The 27171-nt window shown below is 34.8% G+C and overlaps 2 protein-coding genes across 8 annotated transcripts in view; one reads left to right on the forward strand and one right to left on the reverse strand.

The window, feature by feature from the left end:
- The window catches only part of LOC148956979 (ras GTPase-activating protein raskol-like), a 35489-nt gene extending 23404 nt beyond the window's left edge, over positions 1-12085 (reverse strand). The window contains exon 1 of the mRNA XM_089097843.1: positions 11893-12085. Within this exon, the coding sequence (XP_088953969.1) occupies positions 11893-12085 (193 nt within the window). The remainder of the gene's footprint in view (positions 1-11892) is intronic.
- Positions 1-27171, forward strand: part of LOC148956978 (uncharacterized) — a 307801-nt gene that overhangs the window by 185692 nt on the left and 94938 nt on the right. The gene's annotated exons all lie outside the window — the stretch shown is intronic.

A 27171-nucleotide genomic window follows, 5' to 3' on the forward strand; every position in this document is an offset into this window, starting at 1 on the left:
AGTAGATTGCATATATTAAATTCTACGAGACGTATACACCTTTTCAAAGAGAGTGTACCCCCTCACATGGCCTTATACTTCTACGAGACGTATACACCTTTACAAAGAGAGTCAGTACTCCTTCACACAGTTTCTCGTGCACATTGTAAAAAGCATGCAAAACCTATAAAGTGATTAAACACGTTTTGAAACTACATGATATTTTCTTACCTCACGTTCCCTTGTTATCTTTCCAAACAAATTGATAAAAAAAAGAAAAAATAACATGTCCAGAAACTTCACTCATTATGATAGTGTATAAGGTTTGAAACCTGCGTCTGAGGCAATGAAGTTCGACTTGCAAATTGCGAAAAAAAAGCGAGCAGTAAAAAAGCGGTATATTTTTTTGGACCATTACCTTAACTCGAGAGTAGTTTGATTAAGAATGTAACATGTCTAGAATTGATACCAATATGCTATTGAATCATTTACCAAAAAAATAACACTATCTACAAAAAAAGGGTTTAGCATTTGCGAATTGAGCTCCATGAATGATAATAATCATCGTTTGAATAATAGAAGCGTGAATGATTCTATTTAATGATTGGACCGTATGAAAGTGGAGAAAAAAAAGGGATAAGGAATTCGCAAATTGGACTAAACGAACGATCTTATTTGAACAATAGGGAAAAAAACAGAGCTAGATAGTATTTGCGAATTGGATTGTATGAAGGTGGAGAAAAAAGGATTAAACTGATTAGCAGTTAAGGTAACCCCAAAGGGCTTGTTAATTCATACCTTATTTATTATAAATTTGGAACAACATAAATCTATGAAAATGGTTAATAATGATAGAATGACATTACGAGTTGACCTAGCTCTACCTCTCCGATGTGTTCTGTATAATACACAAGTGGTGTTTAAACAGTGTTGTCAGTTTAAAATAGAGTCTAACGTTATAGTATACTAAAAGTTGATACTAAGAGAGATGTAGATGGCAAGAAAAAGAATTTTAATAATGAAATTCAGAACAAACCTTAGAAATCCTTGCAAATCATGTAGTAAGGTGTATGTGAGTACGAACCATCAAGGATCATAAGCACCAACGACCCTAACCAGCAGACATCAACCACCCAAAGGTCCCTTATCCCCAAACTCGAAGGGCGCCCCCTCACTCCAAATTTTTGCCCCCCCCCCATTTTTTTATGATTTTTTTATTTTTTTATGATTATTTTTAACATGATATAATTTTTCAACTTTTTTTTTACATGTCTTCGAATGAGATGAAACATACTTGAAATGACAGTAAGGAATTAAATTTCTTTGGAGTATGAAAAAATTCAACTCTTATGTTGGTGGATTGGATTTCTTTCGTTGAAATGTAAGAGTTTCAATATTTCAGTAGTGTTTTGTCGTGAATTGCCTTTTTACACTTACAATTTCTTGATTTTTCAAAGTTCATTTTGGACTTCTTTCATTGAAATACCAGACTTGGATTATTTCAGTAGTGTTTTGTCGTGGTTTACCTTGTCAAAGTTACATTCTTTCGATTTTTCAGTGTTCATTTTGGATTTCTTTCGTAGAAATGCAAGAGTTAGAATATTTCAGTAGTGTTTTGTCTTTGTTTACATTGTCACTCTTAAATTAGCATGATTTTTCAAAATTCATTTTTGATTTATTTCTTTGAAATGCGAGAGTTGGATTATTTCAGTAGTGTTTTGTCGTGGTTTACCCTGTCACACTTACATTTTCTTGATTTTTGAAAGTTCATTTTGGATTTCTTTCCTAGAAATGCAAGAGTTGGGATATTGCAGTAGTGTTTTATCGTGGTTTACCTTTTCACTCTTACATCCCCTTGATTTTTCAAGGTTCATTTTTGATTTCTTTCATTGAAATGCAAGAGTTGGAATACTTCAGTAGTGTTTTTTTTATGGTTCACTTTGTCACAGTTACATTCCATTGATTTTTCAAAGTTCATTTTTGGTATCAGTTTGATTGAATTCTATATCATCAACCCTTTCTCGAATACAGGGGATAAAATTGACAAAATCTAAGTATCGGATTGATTAAATTCTATATCAACAACCCGTTCTCGAATACATGGGAGAAAATTGAAAAAATCTAAGCGTCAGAGTGAATAAATTTTTTTAATCAACATCTATTGTCAGATACATCGAATATAATTGACAAAATCTAAGTGTCTGAGTGAATAAATGCATTATCAACATCATTTGTCGGATATGTCAGTTAAAATTGACATGTCGGATAAAATTGACAAAATCTAAGTGTCAGAGTGAATAATTTTTTTTTATCAACATCCTTTGTCAGATACATCCAATATAATTGACAAAATCTAAGTGTTTGAGTGAATAATTTTTTTATCAACATCATCTGTCAGATACATCGAATAAAATTGACAAAATCTAAGTATCAGAGTGATTCAATGCTTTATCAGCATCCTTTGTTGGATATCTCGGATAAAATCTAAGTATCAGAGTGATTAAATTCTATATCAACATCCCTTTCTCGGATACATGGGATAAAACTGGTAAAATATAACTATCAGAGTGAATAAATGCTTTATCAACATCCTCTAAATGCATTATCAACATCATTTGTCGGGTATATTGGATAAAATTGACAAAATCTTAGTATCAGTTTGATTCAATTCTATATCAATAATCATTTATCGAAGACAAGGGATAAAATTGACAAAATCTAAGTATCAGATTGATTAAATTCTATATCAACATCCCTTTCTCGAATACATGGGATAAAATTGAAAAAATCTAAGCGTCAGAGTGAATACATTTTTTATCAACATCTATTGTCAGATACATCGAATATAATTGACAAAATCTAAGTATCAGAGTGAATAAATGCTTTATCAGCATCCTTTGTCGAGTGTATCAGATATAAGTGATAAAATATAAGTACCAGAGTGAATAAATGCATTATCAACATCATTTGTCGGATATGTCAGTTAAAATTGACATGTCGGATAAAATTGAAAAATCTAAGTGTCAGAGTGAATAACTTTTTTTCTCAACATTTTTTGTCAGATACATCAAATATAATTGACAAAAACTAAGTGTTAGAGTGAACAATTTTCTTATCAACATCATCTGTCTGATACATCGGATAAAATTGACAAAATCTACGTATCAGCCTGAATAAATTCTTTATCAACATTATTTGTCGGATATGTCGGACAAAATTTTTTAATCAAGGAAATATCTGAATGTGTTTAAGGTATAGTACGAATGGCTTGCAAAAAAACACGAAAATACTATCAGAATGAATAAATTCTTTATCAACATCCGTTGTTGGATATGTCATTATGAAAAAATTGTAAGTAGGTAAGTAAGTGATCAACTCTTTCTTGAATTTTCCTCTTGGATACACAATACAGAAATTTAATTAAGGAAATTATGAAAAAAAAATTGAACAAATTCTTTATTAACATTCATTATCGTTTGAAGTCGCTTCCTAGACAGACAATACAGCAAATTCACAAAATCTAAGTATAAGAGTGATTAGATTTTATATCAACAACCCTTTCTCGAATACATGGGAAAAAGCTGACAAAATCTAAGTGTTAGAGTGAATAAATTGTTTTTATCAAGATCCTTTACCATATACATCGGATAAAATTGACAGAATCTAAGTGTCAGAGTGAATAGTTTTTTTTATCAACATCCTTTGTCAAACTTATCAATAAAATTAAAAAAATCTAAATTTGAGAATTAATAAATTCCTTAGCAACATACTTTATTTGATATGTCGGATGAAATTGACAAAATCTGAGTATCAGAGAGAGTAAATTCTATATGAACATCCTTTTCTTGGAAACATAGGACAAAATTGACAAATTCTAAGTGTGAGAGTGAATAATTTTTTTTTATCAACATCCTTTGCCAGATACATTTGATAAAATTGACATAATCTAAGTATCAGAGTGAACAAATTCATTATCAACATCCTTTGTCAGTTATATCAGATAAAATTGACAAAATCTAAGCATCAGAGTGAATAGTTTTTTTTAAACAACATCCTTTGCCAGATACATCGAATAAAATTGATAAAATATAAGTGTCAGAGTGAATAAATTTTTTTATCAACATCCTTTGCCAGATACATCAAATAAAATTGACAAAATCTAAATTTCAGATGAATAAATGCTTTAACAACATCCTTTATCGGATATTTCAGACAGAATTGACAAAATGTAAGCACCAGACTGACTAAATTTTATATAATCATCCTTTTCACGAATAAATAGGATAAAATTGACATAATCCAAGTGTAAGAGTGAAAGAATTTTCTTATCAACATCCTTTGTCAGATACATCAAATAAAATTGACGAAATCTAAATTTCAGAATGAATAAATTTATTATCAACATCCTTTATCAGATATGTCAGAAAAAGTTGACAACATATAAGCATCAGAGTAATTCAATTCTATATCAAAATCCTTTGCTTGAATACATAGGATAAAATTTAGAAAACTTAAGTGTCAGAGTGAAATTTTTTTTATCAACATCTTTTGTCAGATACATCAAATAAAATTGACAAAATCTAAATTTCAGAATGAATAAATTTATTATCAGCATCCTTTATGGGAAATGTCGGATAACGTTGACAAAATCTGAGTGTCAGAGTGAATAATTTTTTTTTAATCAACATCCTTTGTAAGATACATAAAATAAAATTGACAAAATCTAAATTTCAGAATGAATAAATTCTTTAACAACATCCTTTATCGGATATGTCAGATAAAATTGACAAAATCTAAGTACCAGAGTGACTAAATTCTATATCAACATCCTTTGCTCGGATACATAGGATAAAATTGACAAATTCTAAGTATCAGAGTGAATAGTTTTTTTATCAACATCATTTACCAGATACATCGAATAAAATTGACAAAATCTAAGTATCAGAGTGAATAAATTCATTATCAACATCTTTTGTCAGATATGTCGGATAAAATTGACACAATCTAAGTATCAGAGTGAATAAATTTTTTTAACAACATTCTTTGTCATATACATCGAATAAAATGGGTAAAATATAAGTTTCAGAGTGAATAATTTTTTTTATCAGCATCCTTTGTTAGATACTTTAAATAAAATAAACGAAATATATGTATCAGAATGTACAAATTCTATAACAACATACTTTGTCGGATATATTGGATAGAATTGACAAAATTTAAGTAACGGAGTGGCCAAATTCGATATCAACATCTTTTTCTCGGATACAAAGGATAAAATTGACAGATTCTAAGTGTCAGAGTGAATAAATTTTTTATCAACATGCTTTGTCAGATACATCAAATAAAATCGACAAAATCTTAATTTCAGAATGAATAAATTCATTATCAACATCCTTTCTCGGATATGTCGGATAAAATTGACAAAATTTAAGTATCAGAGTGAATATTTTTTTTTATCAACATCCTTTGCCAGATACATCGAATAAAATTGATAAAATATAAGTGTCAGAGTGAATAAATTTTTTCATATCAACATTCTTTGTCAGATACATCAAATAAAATTGACATAATCTAAATTTCAGTATGAAACAACATCATATGTCGGACATGTTGGATACAATCAGAATGAATAAACGCTTTAACAACATCCTTTATCAGATATGTCGGATAAAATTGACAAAATCTAAGTATCAGAGTGACTAAAATCTATATCAACATCCTTTTCTCAGATACATAGGATAAAATTGACAGAATCTAAGTATCAGAGTGAATAAATTTTTTTATCAACATCCTTTGTAAGATACATCAAATAAAATTGACAAAATCTTAATTTCAGAATGGATAGATTCATTATCAACATCCTTTCTCGGATATGTCGGATAAAATTGACAAAATTTAAGTATCAGAGTGAATAATTTTTTTTTATCAACATCCTTTGCCAGATACATCGAATAAAATTGATAAAATATAAGTGTCAGAGTGAATAAATTTTTTCATATCAATATTTTTTGTCAGATACATCAAATAAAATTTACATAATCTAAATTTCAGTATGAAACAACATTCTATGTTGGACATGTTGGATAAAATTGACAAAATCTAAGTATCAGAGTTATTAACGTTTATATGAGCATCCTTTTCTTGGATACATGTGATAAAGTTAACAGATTCTAAGTATACAATTGATAAGATTTATTATCGACATCCTTTGTCGGATATGACAGATAAAAATCACAGAATCTAAGCATGAGAGTGATTCAATTCCAAATCAAAATCCCTTTCTCGGATACAAGAGATAAAATTGACAAAATCTAAATTTCACAATGAATAAATGCTTTAACAACATCCTTTATCGGATATGTCGGATAAAATTGACAAAATCTAAGTATCAGATGAGTAAATTCTATATAAGTATCCTTTTCTCGGATATTTAGGAAAACACATCGGATAAAATTTAAAAAATATAAGCATCACATAGATAAAATTTCATATCAACATCAGTTTCTCAAGTACATGGGATAACAAACTCATAATCTAAGTATTGGAATGAATAAATTGTTTATCAATATCCATAGATGAATATGTCATTATGTCATTATGAGAAAATTGCAAGTAAGTAAGTAAGTAAAAAACTCATTCTTTAACTCACTTATTGGATACACAATACGAAAAATTAATTAAGGAATCTATGAAAACTAAAATCTAAAAAAATCTTTATTAACATTCACTATCGATTTAAGTCGCTTCCTATACAGACAATACAGCAATTTCTCAAAATCTAAGTATAAGAGTGATTAAATTCTATATCGAAATCCATTTCTCGGATACATATTAAAAAGTTAAAAAAATCTAAATCTTGGAGTGAATAAATTTTATTTATCAGCATCTTTTGTCAGATACGTCAGAAAAAATTGACAGAATCCTAGTTTCCGAGGGAATAATTTTTTTTTATAAAAATACTTTGTTATATACTTCAAGTAAGATAGAAAAAATCTAAGTTTAAGAATGAATGAATGCTTTAACAACATCCTTTATCGGATATGTCGGATAAAATTGACAAAATCTAAGTAACAGAGTGACTAAATTCTATATCAGCATCCTTTTCTCGGATACATGGAATAAAATTGACAAAATCTAAGTATCAGAGTGAATAATTTATTTTTTATCAACATCTTTTATCAGTTACAACAATTATAATTTACAAAATCTAATTATTAGAGTGAATAAATGCTTTTTCAGCATCCTTTGTCGGATATGTTGAATAAAATATGCAAAGTCGACATAGCTTTATTTCATTTTTTAAGGTTAATTTAAACGAGGTTACGTGCGTGCACGTAACCTCGGCTAAATTAACCTTAAAAAATGAAATAAAGCTATATCGACTCTGCATAACTTTATTCAACATATCCGACAAAGGATGCTGAAAAAGCATTTATTCACTCTGATAATTAGATTTTGTTAATTATAATTGTTTTAACTGATAAAAGATGTTGATAAAAAATAAATTATTCACTCTGATACTTAGATTTTGTCAATTTTATCCCATGTACCCGAGAAAGGGATGCTGATATAGAATTTAATCAATCTGATACTTAGATTTTGTCAATTTTATTCCCATGTACCTGAGAAATAGATCTTGATATAGAATTTAATTAATCCGATACTTAGATTTTGTCAATTTTATCCGATATTTTATCCCATGTATCTGAGCAAAGGATGCTGATATAGAATTTAATCAATCTGATACTTAGATTTTATTCGAAATATTCAACAAAGGTTATTGATAAAGCATTTAATCACTCTGATACTTAGACTTTATCAATTTTATTTGATGCACCTGACAAAGGATGTTGATAAAAAAATTATTCAGTCTGACACTTAGATTATGTCAGTTAAATTGGATGTATCTGACAAAGGATGTTGATAAAAAAAAATTATTCACTCTGACACTTAGATTTTGTCAATTTTATCCGACATGTCAATTTTAACTGATATATCCGACAAATGATTTTGATAATGCATTTATTCACTCTGATACTTAGATTTTGTCAATTATATTGGATGTATCTGACAATAGATGTTGATATACAAATTTTATTCACTCTGACGCTTAGATTTTTTCAATTCTATCCCATATATTCGAGAAAGGGTTGTTGATATAGAATTTAATCAATCCAATACTTAGAGTTTGTCAATTTTACCCCGTGTATTCAAGAAAGGGTTGATGATATAGAATTCAATCAAACTGATACCAAAAGTGAACTTTGAAAAATCAATAGAATGTAACTGTGAGAAGGTAAACCATAACAAAACAACTGAAATATTCCAACTCTTGTATTTCAATGAAAGAAATCCAAAATGAACTTTGAAAAATCAAGGGGATGTAAGTGTGACAAGGTAAACCACGATAAAACACTACTGAAATATTCAACTCTCGCATTTCAACGAAAGAAATCCAAAATGAACATTGAAAAAGCAAGAGAATGTAACTGTGGCAATGTAAACCAAGACAAAACACTACTGAAATATTCCAACTCTTACATTTCAACGACGCAAATTTAAAAATGAACTTTGAAAAATCAATAGAATGTAAATGTGACAATATAAACCATAAAAAAACATTACTGAAATATTCAAACTCTTGTATTTCAACAAAAAATATCCAAAATGAACTCTGAAGAATCAAGAGAATGTAAGTGTGACAAGGTAAATCACGACAAAACACTACTGAAATATTCTAACTCTTGCATTTCATCGAAAGAAATCCAAAATGCACTTTGAAAAACCAAGAGAATGTAGGTTTGACAAGGTAAACCACAACAAAACACTACTGAAATATTCCAACTCTTGCATTTCAACGAAAGAAATTCAAAATGAACTTTGAAAAATCAAGAGAATGTAAGTGTGACAAGGTAAACCACGACAAAACACTACTGAAATATTCCAACTCTTGCATTTCAACGAAAGAAATCCAATCCACCAACATAAGAGTTGAATTTTTTCGGTACTCCAAAGAAATTTAATTCCTTACTGTCATTTCAAGTATGTTTCATCTCATTCGAAGACATATAAACAAAAAAGTTGAAAAATTATATCATTTCAAAAAAAATAAAATAAAAAAAAAATAAAAAAAAATTCTCACAAAAAATGGGGGGGGGGCAAAAAGCTGGAGTGAACGGGTGCCCTTTGAGTTTGGGGATAGCGAACCTTTGGGGGGGGTGATATCTCTGCTGGTTAGGGTCGTTGGTGCTTATGAGCCTTGATGGTTCGTACTCACATACACCTTACTACTTGATTTGCAAGGATTTCTATGGTTTGTTCTGAATTTCATTATTAAAATTCTTTTCTTTCCATCTACATCTCTCTTAGTATCAACTTTTATTATACTATAACGTTAGACTCTATTTTAAACTGACATCACTGTTTAAACAACATTTGTGTATTATAGAAAACACATTGGAGTAGTAGAGCTAGGCCAACTCGCAATTTCATTCTATCATCATTAACCATTTTCATAGATGTATTTTGTTCCAAATTTAAAATAAATAAGGTATGAATTAACAAGCGCTTCGGGGATACCTTAAATGCTAATTAGTTTAATCCTTTTTTTCTCCACCTTCATACAATCCAATTCGCAAATACTATCTAGCTCTGTTTTTTTCCCTATTATTCAAATAAGATCGTTGTATAGTCCAATTTGCGAATTCCTTATCCCTTTTTTTTCTCTACCTTCATACGATCCAATCTTTAATTAGAATCATTCACGCTCCTATTATTCAAACATTAATTAATATCGTTCATAGAGTTCAATTCGCAAATGCTAAACCCTTTTTTTGTAAATAGTTATTTTTTTGGTAGATGATTCAACAGCATATTGGCATCAATTCTAGACATATTACATTCTTAATCAAACTACTCTCGAGTTAAGGCAATTGTCCAAAAAATATATCGCTTTTTGCAAGGGGAATCCCCGCTCGTACTGCTGGCTTTTTTTTACAATATGCATGTCAAACTGTAGTGCCTCAGGCGTAGGTTTCAACCCTTATGCACTATCATGATGAACGAAGTTGCTAGACATGTTTTTTTCACTTTGTTTGGAAAGGTACCAAGGGAACATAAAGCAAGCAAATAGCATGTAGTTTCAAAACGTATTTAATCACTTTATAGGTTTTGCATGCTTTTTGCAATGTGGACGTGAAACTGTGCGAGGGATTACTGACTCTTTGAAAAGGTGTATACGTCTCGTAGAAGTATAAGGCCATGTGAGGGGGTACTCACTCTCTTTGAAAAGGTGTATACGTCTCGTAGAATTTAATATATGCAATCTACTCTAGATAAGTTAATGTTAGTCAGGAAGAATTCCAGACACGATGTTCAGCCCGAGTTGTGAATGTCTGTGAAGTTAATGTCATTTATTATATAATCGAGGTTAGTCAGGAAGAATTCCAGACACGAGGCTGAACCCGAGTTGTGAATGTCTGTGAAGTCAATGTCATTTATTATATAATCGAGATCAGACAGGAAGAATTCCAGACACGAGGTTGAGTCCGAGTTGTCAGCGTCTGTGAAGTCAATGTCATATATTATATAATCGAGGTCAGTCAGGAAGAATTCCAGACACGAAGTTGACCCCAAGTTGTGAATTTCTATGAAGTCAATTTCATTTATAATATAATCGAGGTCAGTCAGGAAGAATTCCAGACACGAAGTTATACCCAAGTTGTGAAAGTCTGTGAAGACAATGTCATTTAATATATAATCGAGGTCAGTCAGGAAGAATTCCAGACACGAGGTTGAGCCCGAGCTGTAAACGTCTGTTAAGTCAATGTCTTTTAGTATGTAATCGAGGTCAGTCAGGAAGAATTCCAGACACGAGGTTGAGCCCGAGATGTGAACGTCTGTGAAGTCAATGTTATTTATTATATAATCGAGATCCTTACCCAAAAAAAGAAGTAAATGAGCTTGAAAGCCAGATTGATCTTTTAGATTACAATGAGATGCACACTTAGAATTAAGTTTGGATCCACAACTGATGCCACCTGAGACAGATTTAGCAAGTTTTATACATGGCATGCTGAATTTCCTGTCAGACTTTTCATCTTAATAATCAGTTGGCAAGTAAAAAGAATATACAATTATGCTATTGATTTTCACTTCGACAAAAAGTTCCGTGGAAGCATAAATTATTGGCATGTGATAAGCTGTTACTAAAACTGCGACGTCACCAGATGGCTGGCCTCTTCCAGTACTAGCCACTTGAGATACAAAACGTTCATTCCAACCATTCAGCTCAAGTAAATCGAGCCTCTCTTTTGAGAGAAAAATTCTCCTGTAAGCAGAAAATATCACGACTCTGCGAGAATTCTGCTAGAAGAGGTCGCTTCGTTAGAACACTACCTTTGATTTTCCTGGAAATAATTTGATTTATAAAATCAGGAATTTATTAAGTAAAACCTACGTGACTGATTACTTAAAGCGTATGAAGGGTGGTCAGTTGTGTATACACATTTAAAAATGCTAAATAGGAGAAAGAGCATATTTTACTTTGGGTGTAACATATTATTGATCATATTCAGACGAGAAGTCTTCTTTAAAGCCCAATTTGGAACAGTCATATAATATATATATATAATATATATATATATATATATATATATATATATATATATATATATATATATATATATATATATATATATATATATATATATATATATATATATATATATATATATAATTTAATTTAAAATAATCATAATATTCACAATATTTAAACGCCTTATACAAGAGGAGGTAACCCAATTAATGTTAGGGTTAATTTATTCGCGAAGATACAAGACAGAAGTTCTGCCTGTTTCGCATGCATTGTCCACAAAGACAAAAACTAAGAAGCTTATCAACTTCGCACTTTACTAAACTCTAGTGCTTTATCCTCATTTACTTTTTCAGCTTCTGATTGTGATGTTCCTCTGACCCATATGTTATTATCATTCGCAAATATTATATCCAAGTAAATATATTCCTCTATTGTACTGTTTATCTCGGTGGTAATGTACAGTATAGCTCTAAAAGTGGAGCCTTGTGGATCCCCTATTTTACGTTTCATGCTGGCTTTTGATAAATCACCTCTATCTGTGCCAGTTACTTTTTTACATTAATTTGTATAGCGTTTTACCCCCCCCCCCCCAAAAAAAAAGAAAAGAACCGTCAGCCACTTAGTTATGCTTGTTTTTTTTAGCCAATTGACAGGATTTCAGAGTTACCCCTTCCGTAAACTATTCCAACTAAACGTGCAGCGTCTCACAAAGTTCTTCTTCAAGTGCTCAGTTTGGGTTTTCTTATCTTGTAGGTATATTAAATCATGTAGGTAATTTAGGCAATCATGTATAGGCTACTGTGTTTTGCAAACACATTGCACTTTGCTTCAGGAGTATAAGATAGTCAATGGTGCTTTTTTTTCCTTTGGAACCCATAGGGGATGTTCATTATTCATTATCTGTTCTCCACGTCATACTCCAGTTCTTTTCACCATACGTTCCAACTGCCGATGGGAATGTATTAAATTGAGGATTCTTTAACATCGTCAATCTCTTCTAGGCTTAGGGAATATAATTCTTTCTCCTCTTTTTCCGGTTTTGGGAAACACTTCATTTATCTAAGCTAGATTCATGATTTTCAAAGGGATAATCTCTATTTAAGCTTTTAAAAAGGGACGAATTTCTAGATCAGGCCCTGGTGTCGTTGATGGTAGGCTAATATTTCGGACATTCACCAATTTTGAAAATTCATATATATATATATATATATATATATATATATATATATATATATATATATATATATACATATATATATATATATATATAATTATATATATATATATATATATATATATATATTAAAAAATTATTTGCTTTATTATTACATACTTTGCATTATATATGTATTACATACTTTATATGCTTTTTTTGCTATTTTAGTACCTTAGATTATTTTTATTTCAGGTTATATTTAGTAAATTAGATTATATACTTTACACTGTACGCGCATTTATTGACTTTTTATACTTGTTTTGAAAACGAATTCTTTTCTTTTCTTTTATTATTTTGTAATTTACTTTGTGTACGCATTATATACTTTATATTCTTTACTTTACTATTTTATCTAATTAGATTATATTTAATGACATTGTATTTAAAATAGATTATATTTAGTAAATGAAACTCTATACTTTCACTTTGCAAACATATTTATAGACCTTTATACTTTATCTATGTATGGATTAATTAAAAAAAACTATCCACAAAATAAGTTTTTCAAAGAAAAGTAGAGAACTCCATTAAACCAAAAATGAGCAAAAATCAAACCCAAAACGAACAGAAATTACAATAAATAACAGAGTCAAATTCAAAACGAGCAGAAATTAACATAAGTTTGGTGCAAAACCCCTATGCCTTCCAAAGGCCAGAACCTAATTTGCACTTTACAGAAAAAATTTAAATTTTTTACTTTTATACCTTTAATAAATCAAATAATATTAGCATTTTGATTACTAAATATCAGTATATGTATATCAAACTGACAATGCACATTCATTTGTATCTTTTTCAGTATTTTAGCAAATTATGTTCTGGCCTTGGGAAGGCACAGGGGTTTTAATTAAAAAGGGCACTAGGTCTTTCGATTTCCAATCGAATGAGCTCTTTTTGAGTTTCTATGACAACGCTGTCTATAAACACCTTATATGCCCACAGGGCATAAATTACAACCCTTACCCTAAGGGCTGTGAGGATGGTTGTCATCCTCAAAGACCTAATTTCCAGAACTTTCAACTACGTTAAACAAAATGGCTGTCTCAAAATTGTGATTGGATGTGTTTTGGAAAATGCTGGGCGTGACAGGGGCGTTAGATGCTCTTCAATCACTTTCAACTATTAAAAAAGCCACTAACCCATTCAATTTCCAATCAAATGAGCCCTTTGAAGTTTCTACGACAACGATTTCAATAAAATCTTATATGCCCCCAGGGTATAACTTGCAACCTTGCCCTGAGGGTTAGGGGGGGGATTTGTCATCCTCAAACACCTAATTTCCAGAACAAAATGGCCATCTGAAAATGTTGATTGGATATGTTTGGGGGATTGGTGGGTGTGAGAGGGGGGTTATTTAGCCTCCAGTCACTTTCGACTATTAAAAAGGTCACTAGCCCTCTCAATTTCGAAGTGAATTAGCCCCTTTTGAAATTTTTACGACAACGCTATCTATAAAAACCTTATAAAAAAAAGGCACTAGCCCTTTCGATTTCCAATCAAATGAGCCCTTTTGACGTTTCTACGACAACGCTTTCAATAAAAACCATAGATTCTCCCAGGGCATAACTTACAACCCTTGCCCTGGGGGCTCTTGGGGACTTTTCTTCCTCAAATACATAATTTCCAGAACTTTCAACTACGTTGAACAAAATGGCTATCTCTAAACTTTGATTGAATGTGTTTGGGGAAATGGTGGGCGTAAGAGAGGGGTTAATTACTCTCCACTTACTTTCGACTTTTAAAAAGGGCACTAGACCTTTCAATTTCCAATCAAATGAGCCCTTTTTGAAATTTCTAAAGCAACTTTCAATAAAAACTTTATATGCCCCCAGGGCGCAATTTAAACCCCTTGCCCCAAGGGCTGTGGGGGGAGGAGCTGTCATCTATAAAAACCTTGTCCCCCGAATATACAGATACACTGAATAAGATAACTATCTAAAAATTTTGAGCGTATTTATTTGGGGAACTGGTGGTCATGCGAGGGGGGTTAGTTGCCCTCCAATAACTTTCTAGACTATTAAAAATGGCACTAGACCTTTGAATTTCCAATCGAATGAGCCCTTTTTCAAGTTTCTACGACAAAAATTTCAATAAAAACTTATATGCCCCCAGGGCATAACTTATAACCTTTGCCCTGAAGACTGTGGGGGGATTGTCCTGCTCAAAGGTATGAGATCCTGAACTTTAAACTGCTTGGAACAAAATGGCTATCTTAAAATTTTGATTGGATGTGTTTGGGGAAAAGGTGGGCGTGAAAGGGGTGTTAGTTGCCTTCCAATCACTTTCGACTATTAAAAAGGGCACTAGCCATTTCATTTTCCAATCAAATGATCCCTTTTTGAAGTTCCTACAAAACAACGTCATCTATAAAAACCTTATATGCCCCCAGGGCATAACTTACAACCCTTGCCCTGAGGGCTGTGGGGGGGGGGGGGGTTTCATCCTCAAAGACCTAATTTCCAGAACTTAAAACTACTGGGAATAAATTGGCTATCTCAAAATTTTGATTTTATGTGTTTGGAGAAAAGATGGGCGTGAGAGGGGGGTTAGTTGCCCTCCAATCACTTTTGACCATTAAAAAGGGCACTTGTCCTTTGAATTTCCAATCGAATGAGCCTTTTTAAGTTTTTACGACAACGCCTTCTATAAAAACCTTTTATGCCCCCAGAGCATAATTTACAACCCTTGCCCTGAAAGCTGTGGGGGAGTGTCCTCCTCAAAAACATAATTTCTATGTGGAAATCAACTACGCTGAACAAAATGAATATCTCCAAATTTTTATTGGATGTGTTTCGGGAAATGGTAGGCGAGGACGGGCTGTTGTTCGCCTTCCGATCACTTTCGACTATTAAAAAGGCCATAAGCCACTTCAATTTCCAATTGAATGAACCCATTTCGATGTTTCTGTGGCAACTTCTTCAATACGGAATGCCCTGCTCGAAAGGAAAAAAATAATAAATAATACATTGTGCCAACATCATTCTTATATGCCCCCAGGGCAAAACTTAAAACCCTTGCCCTGAGAGTTGTGGGGGAGTGTCCTCCTCAAAAATATATTTTCTATATTGGAAATCAACTACGCTGAACTAAATGGATCTCTAAATTTTGATTGGATGTTTTTGGGGGAATGATGGACGTGGGGGGGGGGGGGTTAGTTGCCCTTCAATATTTTTCGATTATTAAAAAGGGAACTAGCCACTGCAATTTCCAATCGAATGAGCCCTTTTCGAAGTTTCTACGACAACTCCTTCGATACGAATTGCCCTGGTATGGAAAACAAAAAAATAAATAATACATTGTGCCAACATCGTTCTTTACTTAGGCAGCGCTATTGCGCTGCCTACGATTATATGGTTTGCTTTACTAGTTTAGTAATTTTACTATATTTAATGACCTTGCGCATATACTAAATTTTATTCAGTAAATTAAATTATAGAATTTACTTTGTAGACGTATTTATAGACTTTTTGCATGACGGTCGTGAAATAATTCACCCGGTGGCGTAAATTTTCGCACACGTTTGACTATTCAACTGCTTACAATTTTTAATATTATTTTTTGATGTTTATATCGCTTATTACTGATTATTTAATGTTGTACATAATGGTACATACTCGAGAAACGAAATTAGGTTAATCCCAATGAAATATACCAAAATATGAAGAAAATATAATACTTTAGGAACAAATTTGGGCTACATATTTGCACAGTAGGGGGGGGGGGGGTAAATTATATCGGGTCTGCATACAAAATTTGTTAGCTGCAACTTTTCTGCAAATTATGAAGTAATAATTGTTTTCTAACTTCACCCTGTCCAAATACTTCACCCCCATCCCCCCTTATGTGCAAATATATAGCCCAAATTAAATTATATAAGTCCAATGTATTCTGTTACCCGTCACTTGTCTTCCACTGATTGAAAGCTAATTGTCTCTTTGATGCAGACCGATAGAACCGGTTTATTCTCGAGTGTGTATATTTGAATAGTCGCTAACAACTGGATTTCGTATTACTAGCAATAAATCATCATTTTCACTGTCATTGACAAATGCCTTTTTTACAAATTGTCAACGAGGCAATTGCTTGGTCCTCCTGAAATGGAACAAGATTCTTAGGGAAATTAATATAAATGTTTTTACTTTTATAACTTTAATAAATAAAATAATATTAACTTTTTGATTACTAAATATCAGTATATGTGTATTAAACTGACAATGCACATTCATTTGTATTTTTTCCGTAAAGTGCAAATTTTGTTCTGACCTTGGGAAGGCATAGGGGTTTTGAGCCCAAGTTATGTTAATTTCTGCTCGTTTGAGTTTGACTCGGTTAATTTTTGTAATTTCTGTTCGTTTTAGGTTGCATTTATTTATCGATGCTGATTTGTGGTACTTTCAGATTTGGTAGATTATTTGATTTTATTTTTGCTCATTTTTTGTTTAATGGGGTTCTTTACTTTTCCTTGGAAAACTTATTCTGTGGAAGAAGTTTTTTTTAGTTAATTTCTTTATTTTTTATATTCATATCGTGTGTTCAGGAAAAAAGAAAATAATACTTCAAATCTTTCCATTTTTTAAAGTATTTATAGTTTGGTCTGCTAATCGTGTACTGGAGAAAAATTTTCAGCAGTATTTAACAACATACACCCTTTTAAAAATCTGCGACACAAATAGTACTGTTTAATCTAGTTTCATACCTCCTCTAGTTGACCTGAAATGGAAAACTTGATACCATTCACAAAAAAATCTGTTTACTTTCTTTAATAGCTTGGATACGCTCACGTTATTTTGATTTGGTTAAATTTTAAGAGCAGAAGTAGCCCCGAAAGTTTGAACATAATACCCTCAGTCCTTCTTGGGATAATGCTGAGATGCATTATTTGTAATTAGCAATATCACAGCGAATTTTGATTTAATCTTAAGGCAATATTTAGTTTTTAAACATAATGGGCAATTGGGAGGGTGGGAGTGGAAGGGGGATTAGTTGCCCTCCAATCGCTTGTCACTATTAAAAGGGCATCAGCCCTTTTTTATTTTCAATCGAATGAGCCCTTTTCGAAGTTCCCACGACAACTCCTTCCATACGAAGTGCCTTGGTCTAAACAACAACAACAACAAAAATAATACATTATACCCGCATCGATCTTTACTATAAAAATGTCAAGCCTTTCAATCACTTTTGACTATTAAAAATGGCACTAGGGCTTTCGACTTCGAATCGAATGAGTCCTTGTGGAAACGATAACGCTTTCTATAAACACCTTATATGCCCCCAGGGCATAAATTACAACCCTTACCCTAAGGTGTCTTAGGGTGGTTGTCATCCTCTAAGACCGAATTTCCAGAACTTTGAACTACGTTAAACAAAATGGCTATCTCAAAATTTTGATTGGATGTGTTTGCGGAAATGGTGGGTCTGAGAGGGGTGGTAGTCGCTCTCCAATCACTTTCAACTATTAAAAATGGCCCTAGCTCTTTCAATTTCCAATCAAATGAGCCCTTTTGAAGTTTCTACGACAAAACTTTCAATAAAAATCTTATATGCCGCCATGGCATAGCTTACAACCCTTGCCCTGAGTGCTGGGGTGTGTCATTCTCAAAGACCTAATTTCCATAACTTTCTACTACGTTGAACACGACTATCTGAAAATTTTGACTGGATGTGTTTGGAGGAAAGAGTTAGTTACCCGCCAATCACTTTCAACTATTACAAAGGGTTTTTGAAGTTTTACGACAACTCTATCTATAAAAACCTTATATGCCCCCAGGGCAGAACTTACAACCTTTGCCCTTGGAGCTCTGGGGGATTTATCATCCTTAAATACATAATTTCCAGAACTTTCAACTACGTTGAACAAAATGGCTATCTCTAAACTTTGATTGAATGTTTATGGGGAAATGGTGGGCGTATAAGGGGGGTTAATTACTCTCCACTCACTTTCGACTATTAAAAAGGGCAATTTCAATTTCCAATCAAATAAGCTCTTTTTGGAATTTCTATAACGACTTTCTATATAAGCTTTATATGCCCCCAGGGCATAACTTACAACCCTTGCACTGAGGGCTCTGAGGGGATTATCATCCTAAAAGACCTAATTTCAAGAACTTTCAACTATGTTGAACAAAATGGCTATCTCAAAATTTTGATTATATGTGCTTGGGGAAAAGGTGGGTGTGAGAGGGGTGTTAGTTGCCCTTTAATCACTTTCGACCATTAAAAAGGACACTAGCCCTTTGAATTTCCCATCGAATGAGCCTTTTTTACAGTTTCTACGACAACGCTTTCTATAAAAAACCTTACATGCCCCCAGGGGCATAATTTACAACCCTTATCCTGAAGGCTGTGGGGGGGGGGGGGTTGTCTTCCTTAAAGACCTAATTCCCAAAACTTTCAACTACGTTGAAAAAAATGGCTATCTAAATTATTGATTGGATGTGTTTGGGGAAAAGAAGGGCGTGAGAGGGGGGTTAGTTGCCCTCAAATCACTGTCAACTATTAAATAGGGCACTAGCCCTTTGAATTTCCAATCGAGTGAGCCCTTTTTCAAGTTTCTACGACAAAGATTTCAATAAAAACCTTTTACGCCCCCAAGGCATAACTTATAACCCTTGCCCTGAAGAATGTGGGGGTAGTGCTCAAAGGTATAATTTCCTGAACTTTGAACTGCGTGGAACAAAATGGCTACCTCAAAATCTTTATTGGATGTGTTTGGGAAAATGGTTGGCGTGGAAGGGGTGTTAGTTGCTTTCCAATCACATTCGACTATTAAAAAAGGCACTAGCCATTTTAATCTCCAATCGAATGAGCCCTCTTCGAAGTTTCTACGAAAACGCGTTATATAAAAACCATATATGCCCCCTGGGCATAATTTACAACCCTTGCCCTGAGGGCTGTGGGGGGGTAGTCATCCTCAAACATCTAATTTCCAGAACTTAAAACTACGTTGAATAAAATGGCTATCTCAAAGTTTTGATTCGATGTGTTTGGGGAAAAGGTGGGCGTGAGCTGCGGGTTAGTTGCCCACTAATCACTTTCGACTATTAAAAAGGGCACTAGCCCTTTGAATTTCCAATTGAATGAGCCTTTTTTGAAGTTTCGACGACAACGCCTTCTATAAAAAACCTTATATGCCCCCAGGGCATAACTTACAACCCTTGCCCTAAGGACTGTGGGGGACTGTCCTCAAAAACATAATTTCTATCTGGAAATCAACTACGCTGAACAAAATGGTTATCTCAAAATTTTGATTGGATGTGTTTTCGGGAAAATGGTGGGCGTGAGAGAGGCGTAGTCACTATCCAATCACTTTCAACTATTAAAAAAGGCACTAGTCATTTCAATTTCCAATTGAATGAGCCCTTTTGAAGTTTTTAGGACAACGCTTTCAATAAAAACTTTATATGCCCCCAGGGTATAACTTACATCCCTTGCCTTGAGGGCTGTTGGGGAGGGGCTGTCATTCTTAAAGACCTAATTTCCAAATCTTTCAACTACGTTGAATAAAATGACTATCTAAAAAATTTGATTGGATGTGTTTGGGGAAAAGGTGGGCGTGATAGGGGGATTAGTTGCCCTCAAATCGCTTTTGACTATTGAAAAGTGTACTAGCTCTTTGAATTTCAAATCGAATGAACCCCTTTTCAAGTTTCTACGACAAAGATTTCAATAAAAACCTTATATGCCCCCAGGGCATAATTTATAATCCTTGCCCTGAGGGTTTTGGGGGAGTGTCCTTCTCATGGATGTGTTTGGGGGAATGATGGGCGTGGGGGGGGGCTAGTTGCCCTCCAATCACTTTTGGCTATTCAAAAGGGCACTAGGCTTTCGAATTTCCAATGGAATGAATTCTTTTTGAAGTTTTTAAGACAACGCCTTCTATAAAAACTTTATATGCCCCCAGGGAATAACTTACAACCCTTGCACTGAGGGCTTTGAGGGGGTTATCATCCTAATAGACCTAATTTCCAGTACTTTCAACTACGTTGAACAAAATGGATATCTCAAAATTTTGATTGGATGTGTTTTCGGGAATATGGTGGGCGTGAGAGGGGTGTAGTCGCTATCCAATCACTTTCAACTATTAAAAAAGGCACTAGGCATTTCAATTTCCAATTGAATGAGCCCTTTTGAAGTTTCTACGACAACGTTTTCAATAAAAACTTTATATGCCCCCAGGGTATAACTTACATCCCTTGCCTTGAGGGCTGTGAGGGGAGGGGCTGTCATCCTTAAAGACCTAATTCCAAAACTTTCAACTACGTTGAATAAAATGGCTATCTAAAAAATTTGATTGGATGTGTTTGGGGAAAAGGTGGGCGTGATAGGGGGATTAGTTGCCCTCAAATCACTTTTGACTATTGAAAAGTGTACTAGCCCTTTGAATTTCAAATCGAATAAACCCCTTTTCAAGTTTCTACGACAAAGATTTCAATAAAAACCTTATATGCCCTCAGGACATAACTTAAAACCCTTGCCCTGATGGCTGTGGGGGAGTGTCCTCCTAAAAAACATATTGTTTATGTTGAAATCAACTACTGTGAACAAAATGGCTATCTCAAAATTTTGATTGGATGTGTTGGGGGGAATGATGGGCGTGGGGGGGGGCTAGTTGCCCTCCAATCACTTTTGTCTATTAAAAAGGGCACTAGGCTTTCGAATTTCCAATAGAATGAATTCTTTTTGAAGTTTCTACGACAACGCCTTCTATAAAAACTTTATATGCCCCCATGGCATAACTTACAACCCTTGCACTGAGGGCTTTGAGGGGGTTATCATCCTAATAGACCTAATTTCCAGTACGTTCAACTACGTTGAACAAAATGGATATCTCAAAATTTTGATTGGATGTGTTTTCGGGAAAATGATGGGCGTGAGAGGGCGTAGTCGCTATCCAATCACTTTCAACTATTAAAAAAGGCACTAGCCATTTCAATTTCCAATTGAATGAGCCCTTTTTGAAGTTTCTACGACAACGCTTTCAATAAAAACTTTATATGCCCCCAGGGTATAACTTACATCCCTTGCCCTGAGGGCTGTGGGAGGAGGGGCTGTCATCCTTAAAGACCTAATTCCAAAACTTTCAACTACATTGAATAAAATGGCTATATAAAAATTTTGATTGGATGTGTTTGGGGAAAAGGTGGGCGTGATAGGGGGATTAGTTGTCTTCAAATCACTTTCGACTATTAAAAAGTGTACTATCCCTTTGTATTTCAAATCGAATGAACCCTTTTTCAAGTTTCTACGACAAAGATTTCAATAAAAACCTTATATGCCCTCAGGACATAACTTAAAACCCTTGCCCTGATGGCTGTGGGGGAGTGTCCTCCTAAAAAACATATTTTTTATGTTGAAATCAACTACTCTGAACAAAATGGCTATCTCAAAATTTTGTTTGGATGTGTTTGGGGGAATGATGGGCGTGGGGGGGCTAGTTGCCCTCCAATCACTTTTGACTATTAAAAAGGGCACTAGGCTTTCGAATTTCCAATGGAATGAATTCTTTTTGAAGTTTCTACGACAACGCCTTCTATAAAAACTTTATATGCCCCCAGGGCATAACTTACAACCCTTGCACTGAGGGCTTTGAGGGGGTTATCATCCTAATAGACCTAATTTCCAGTACGTTCAACTACGTTGAACAAAATGGATATCTCAAAATTTTGATTGGATGTGTTTTCGGGAAAATGGTGGGCGTGAGAGGGGCGTAGTCGCTATCCAATCACTTTCAACTATTAAAAAAGGCACTAGCCATTTCAATTTCCAATTGAATGAGCCCTTTTTGAAGTTTTTACGTCAACGCTCTCAATAAGAACCTTATATGCCCCCCAAGACTATAACTTGCAACCCTCGCCCTTAAGGCTGTGGGGGGATGGGTTGTCATCCCTAAAGACCTAATTTCCAGAACTTTCAACTACGTTGAATAAAATGGCTATCAAAAAATTTTGATTGAATGTGTTTGGGGAAAAGGTGGGCGTGATAGGGGGATTAGTTGCCCTCAAATCACTTCTGACTATTGAAAAGGGTACTAGCCCTTTGAATTTCAAATCGAATGAGCCCCTTTTCAAGTTTCTACGACAAAGATTTCAATAAAAACCTTATATGCCCCCAGGGCATAACTTATAATCCTTGCCCTGAGGGTTGTGGGGGAGTGTCCTTCTCAAAAATATATTTTCTATGTGGAAATCAATTACGCTGAACAAAATGGCCATCTCAAAAGTTTTATTGGATGTGTTTGGTGGAATTATGGGCGTGGGGGGGGGGGGGGCTAGTTGCCCTCCAATCACTTTCGACTATTAAAAAGGGCACTAGCCCTTTGAATTTCCAATCGAATGAGCTTTTTTTGAAGTTTCTACGACAACGCCTTCTTTAAAAACCTTACATGCCCTCAGGGCATAACTTAAAACCATTGCCCTGGGGGATGTGGGGGAGTGTCCTCCTCAAAAAAATATTTTCTATCTGGAAATCAACTACGCTGAACAAAATGGCTATCTCAAAGTTTTGATTGGATGTGTTTGGGGGAATGATGGGTGTGGGGGGAGGGGCTAGTTGCTCTCCAATCACTTTTGACTATTAAAAAGGGCACTAGGCTTTCGAATTTCCAATGGAATGAATTCTTTTTGAAGTTTCTACGACAACGCCTTCTATAAAAACTTTATATGCCCCCAGGGCATAACTTACAACCCTTGCACTGAGGGCTTTGAGGGGGTTATCATCCTAATAGACCTAGTTTCCACTACGTTCAACTACGTTGAACAAAATGGATATCTCAAAATTTTGATTGGATGTGTTTTCGGGAAAATGGTGGGCGTGAGAGGGGCGTAGTCGCTATCCAATCACTTTCAACTATTAAAAAAGGCACTAGCCATTTCAATTTCCAATTGAATGAGCCCTTTTGAAGTTTCTACGACAACGCTTTCATTAAAAACTTTTTTTATGCCCCCAGGGCATAACTTACATTCCTTGCCCTGAGGGCTGTGGGGGGAGGGGCTGTCATCCTTAAATACCTAATTTCCAAAACTCAACTACATTGAATAAAATGGCTATCTAAAAAATTTGATTGGATGTGTTTGGGGAAAAGGTGGGCGTGATAGGGGGATTAGTTGCCCTCCAATCACTTTCGACTATTAAAAAGGATACTAGCCCTTTGAATGTCAAATCGAATGAGCCGTTTTTCAAGTTTCTACGACAAAGATTTCAATAAAAACCTTATATGCCCCCAGGGCATAACTTATAATCCTTGCCCTGAGGGTTTAGGGGGAGTGTCCTCCTCAAAAATATATTTTCTATCGGGAAATCAAATACGCTGAACAAAATGGCTATATCAAAAGTTTTATTGGATGTGTTTGGTGGAATTATGGGCTTGGGGGGGGCTACTTGCCCTCCAATCACTTTCGACTATTAAAAAGGGCACTAGCCCTTTGAATTTCCAATCGAATGAACTTTTTTAGAAGTTTCTACGACAAAGCCTTCTTTATAAACCTTACATGCCCCCAGGGCATAACTTAAAACCCTTGCCCTGAGGGCTGTGGGGGAGTGTCCTCCTCAAAAACATCTTTTCTATGTGGAAATCAACTACGCTGAACAAAATGGCCATCTCAAAAGTTTTATTGGATGTGTTTGGTGGAATTATGGGCGTGGGGGGGGGCTAGTTGCCCTCCAATTACTTTCGACTGTTAAAAAGGGCACTAGCCCTTTGAATTTCCAATCGAATGAGCTTTTTTTGAAGTTTCTACGACAACGCCTTCTTTAAAAACCTTACATGCCCTCAGGACATAACTTAAAACCCATGCCCTGAGGGTTGTGGGGGAGTGTCCTCCTGAAAAAAATATTTTCTATGTGGAAATCAACGAGGCTGAACAAAATGGCTATCCCGAAACTTTGATTGGAGGTGTTTGCGGTACTGATGGGCGTGGGGGGGGGCTAGTTACCCTCCAATCACTTTCGGCTATTGAAAAGGGCACTAGGCTTTCGAATTTCCAATAGAATGAATTCTTTTTGAAGTTTCTACGACAACGCCTTCTATAAAAACTTTATATGCCCCCATGGCATAACTTACAACCCTTGCACTGAGGGCTTTGAGGGGGTTATCATCCTAATAGACCTAATTTCCAGTACGTTCAACTACGTTGAACAAAATGGATATCTCAAAATTTTGATTGGATGTGTTTTCGGGAAAATAGTGGGCGTGAGAGGGGCGTAGTCGCTATCCAATCACTTTCAACTATTAAACAAGGCACTAGCCATTTCAATTTCCAATTGAATGAGCCCTTTTGAAGTTTCTACGACAACCCTTTCAATAAAAACCTTATATACCCCCAGGGCATAACTTACAACCCTTGCCTTGAGGGCTGTGGGGGGGGGGGCTGTCAACCCTAACGACCTAATTTCCAAGACTTTCAACTCCGTTGAACAAAATGGCTATCTAAAAATTTTGATTGGATGTGTTTGGGGAAAAGGTGGGCGTGATAGGGGGATAAGTTGCCTTCAAATCACTTTCGACTATTAAAAAGTGTACTAGCCCTTTGAATTTCAAATCGAATTAACCCCTTTTCAAGTTTCTACGACAAAGATTTCAATAAAAAACCTTATATGCCCCCAGGGCATAACTTATAATCCTTGACCTGAGGGTTGTGGGGGAGTGTCCTCCTCAAAAATATATTTTCTATGTGGAAATCAACTACGCTGAACAAAATGGCCATCTCAAAAATTTTATTGGATGTGTTTGGGGGAATTATGGGCGTGGGGGGGGGCTACTTGCCCTCCAATCACTTTCGACTATTAAAAAGGGCACTAGCCCTTTGAATTTCCAATCGAATGAGCTTTTTTTGAAGTTTCTATGACAACGCCTTCTTTAAAAACCTTACATGCCCTCAGGACATAACTTAAAACCCTTGCACTGAGGGCTGTGGGGGAGTTTCCTCCTCAAAAACACATTTTCTATGTGGAAATCAACTACGCTGAACAAAATGGCTATCTCAAAAGTTTTATTGGATGTGTTTGGTGGAATTATGGGCGTGGGGGGGGGGGCTAGTTGCCCTCCAATCACTTTCGACTATTAAAAGGGGCACTCGCCCTTTGAATTTCCAATCGAATGAGCTTTTTTTAAGTTTCTACGACAACGCCTTCTTTAAAAACCTTACATGCCCTCAGGACATAACTTAACACCCTTGCCCTGAGGGTTGCGGAGGAGTATCCTCCTCAAAAACATATTTTATATCCTTAAAACAACTACGATTAACTAAATGATTATCTCAAACCGGGGTTTGGATGTGCTTGGGGGAATTATGGGCGTGGGGGGGCTAGTTACCCTCCAATCCCTTTTGACTATTAAAAAGGGTACTAGCCCTTTGAATTTCCAATTGAATGAATCCTTTTTGAAGTTTCTACGACAACGCCTTCTATAAAAACTTTATATGCCCCCAGGGCATAACTTAAAACCCTTGCCCTGAGGGTTATGGGAGAGTGTCCTCCCCAAAAACATATTTTCTATCTAGAAATCAACTACGCTGAACAAAATGGCTATCTCAAAATTTTGGTTGGATGTGTGTGGGGGAATGATGGGTGTCGGGGGGGGGGGGGGGGGTTAGTTGCACTCCATTCACTTTTGACTATTAAAAAGGGCACTAGCCATTTGAATTTCTAATCGAATGCGCCTGTTTTGACGTTTCTATGACAATGCCTACAATAAAACCTTATATGTCCCCAGGGTATAACTTAAAACCCTTGCCCTGAGGGTTGTGGGGGAGTGTCCTCCTCAAAAACACATTTTCTATGTGGAAATCAACTACGCCGAACAAAATGGCTATCTCAAAATTTGGATTGGATGTGTTTGGGGGAATGATGGGCCTAGGGGGGGCTAGTTGCCCTCCAATCACTTTCGACTATTAAAAAGGGCACTAGAACTCTCAATTTCCAATCGAAATAGCCCCTTTTGAAGTTTCTACGACGACCTCTTTCATATGGAGTGCCCTGCTCTAAAGGAAAAAAAAATAATAAATAGTACATTGTGCCAACATCGTTCTTATATGCCCTCAGGGCATATTTTAAAACCCTTGCCCCGAGGGTTTTGGGGGAGTGTCCTCCTCAAAAACATATTTTCTATCTGGAAATTAACTACGCTGAACAAAATGGCTATCTTCAACTTTTGATTAAATGTTTCTAAGGGAATGATTGGTCTGGGGGGGCAGGTAACCTCCAATCACTCCTGACTATTGAAAAGGGCACTAACCACCTCCATTTTCAATCGAGTGAGTTCTTCTTATAGTTTCTACGAGAACCTCCTTGATACAAAGGTTCTAAGGATGGAGAAAAAAAAACACATTGTGTCAACATAGTTCTTTACTTAGGCAGCGCTAGCCCGCTGACTATGATCGACAGG

The sequence above is a fragment of the Artemia sp. Qi Xiang Cuo genome, chromosome 1, assembly GCF_049724085.1.
Source record: "Artemia sp. Qi Xiang Cuo chromosome 1, ASM4972408v1, whole genome shotgun sequence".
Lineage (NCBI taxonomy): Eukaryota > Metazoa > Arthropoda > Branchiopoda > Anostraca > Artemiidae > Artemia > Artemia sp. Qi Xiang Cuo.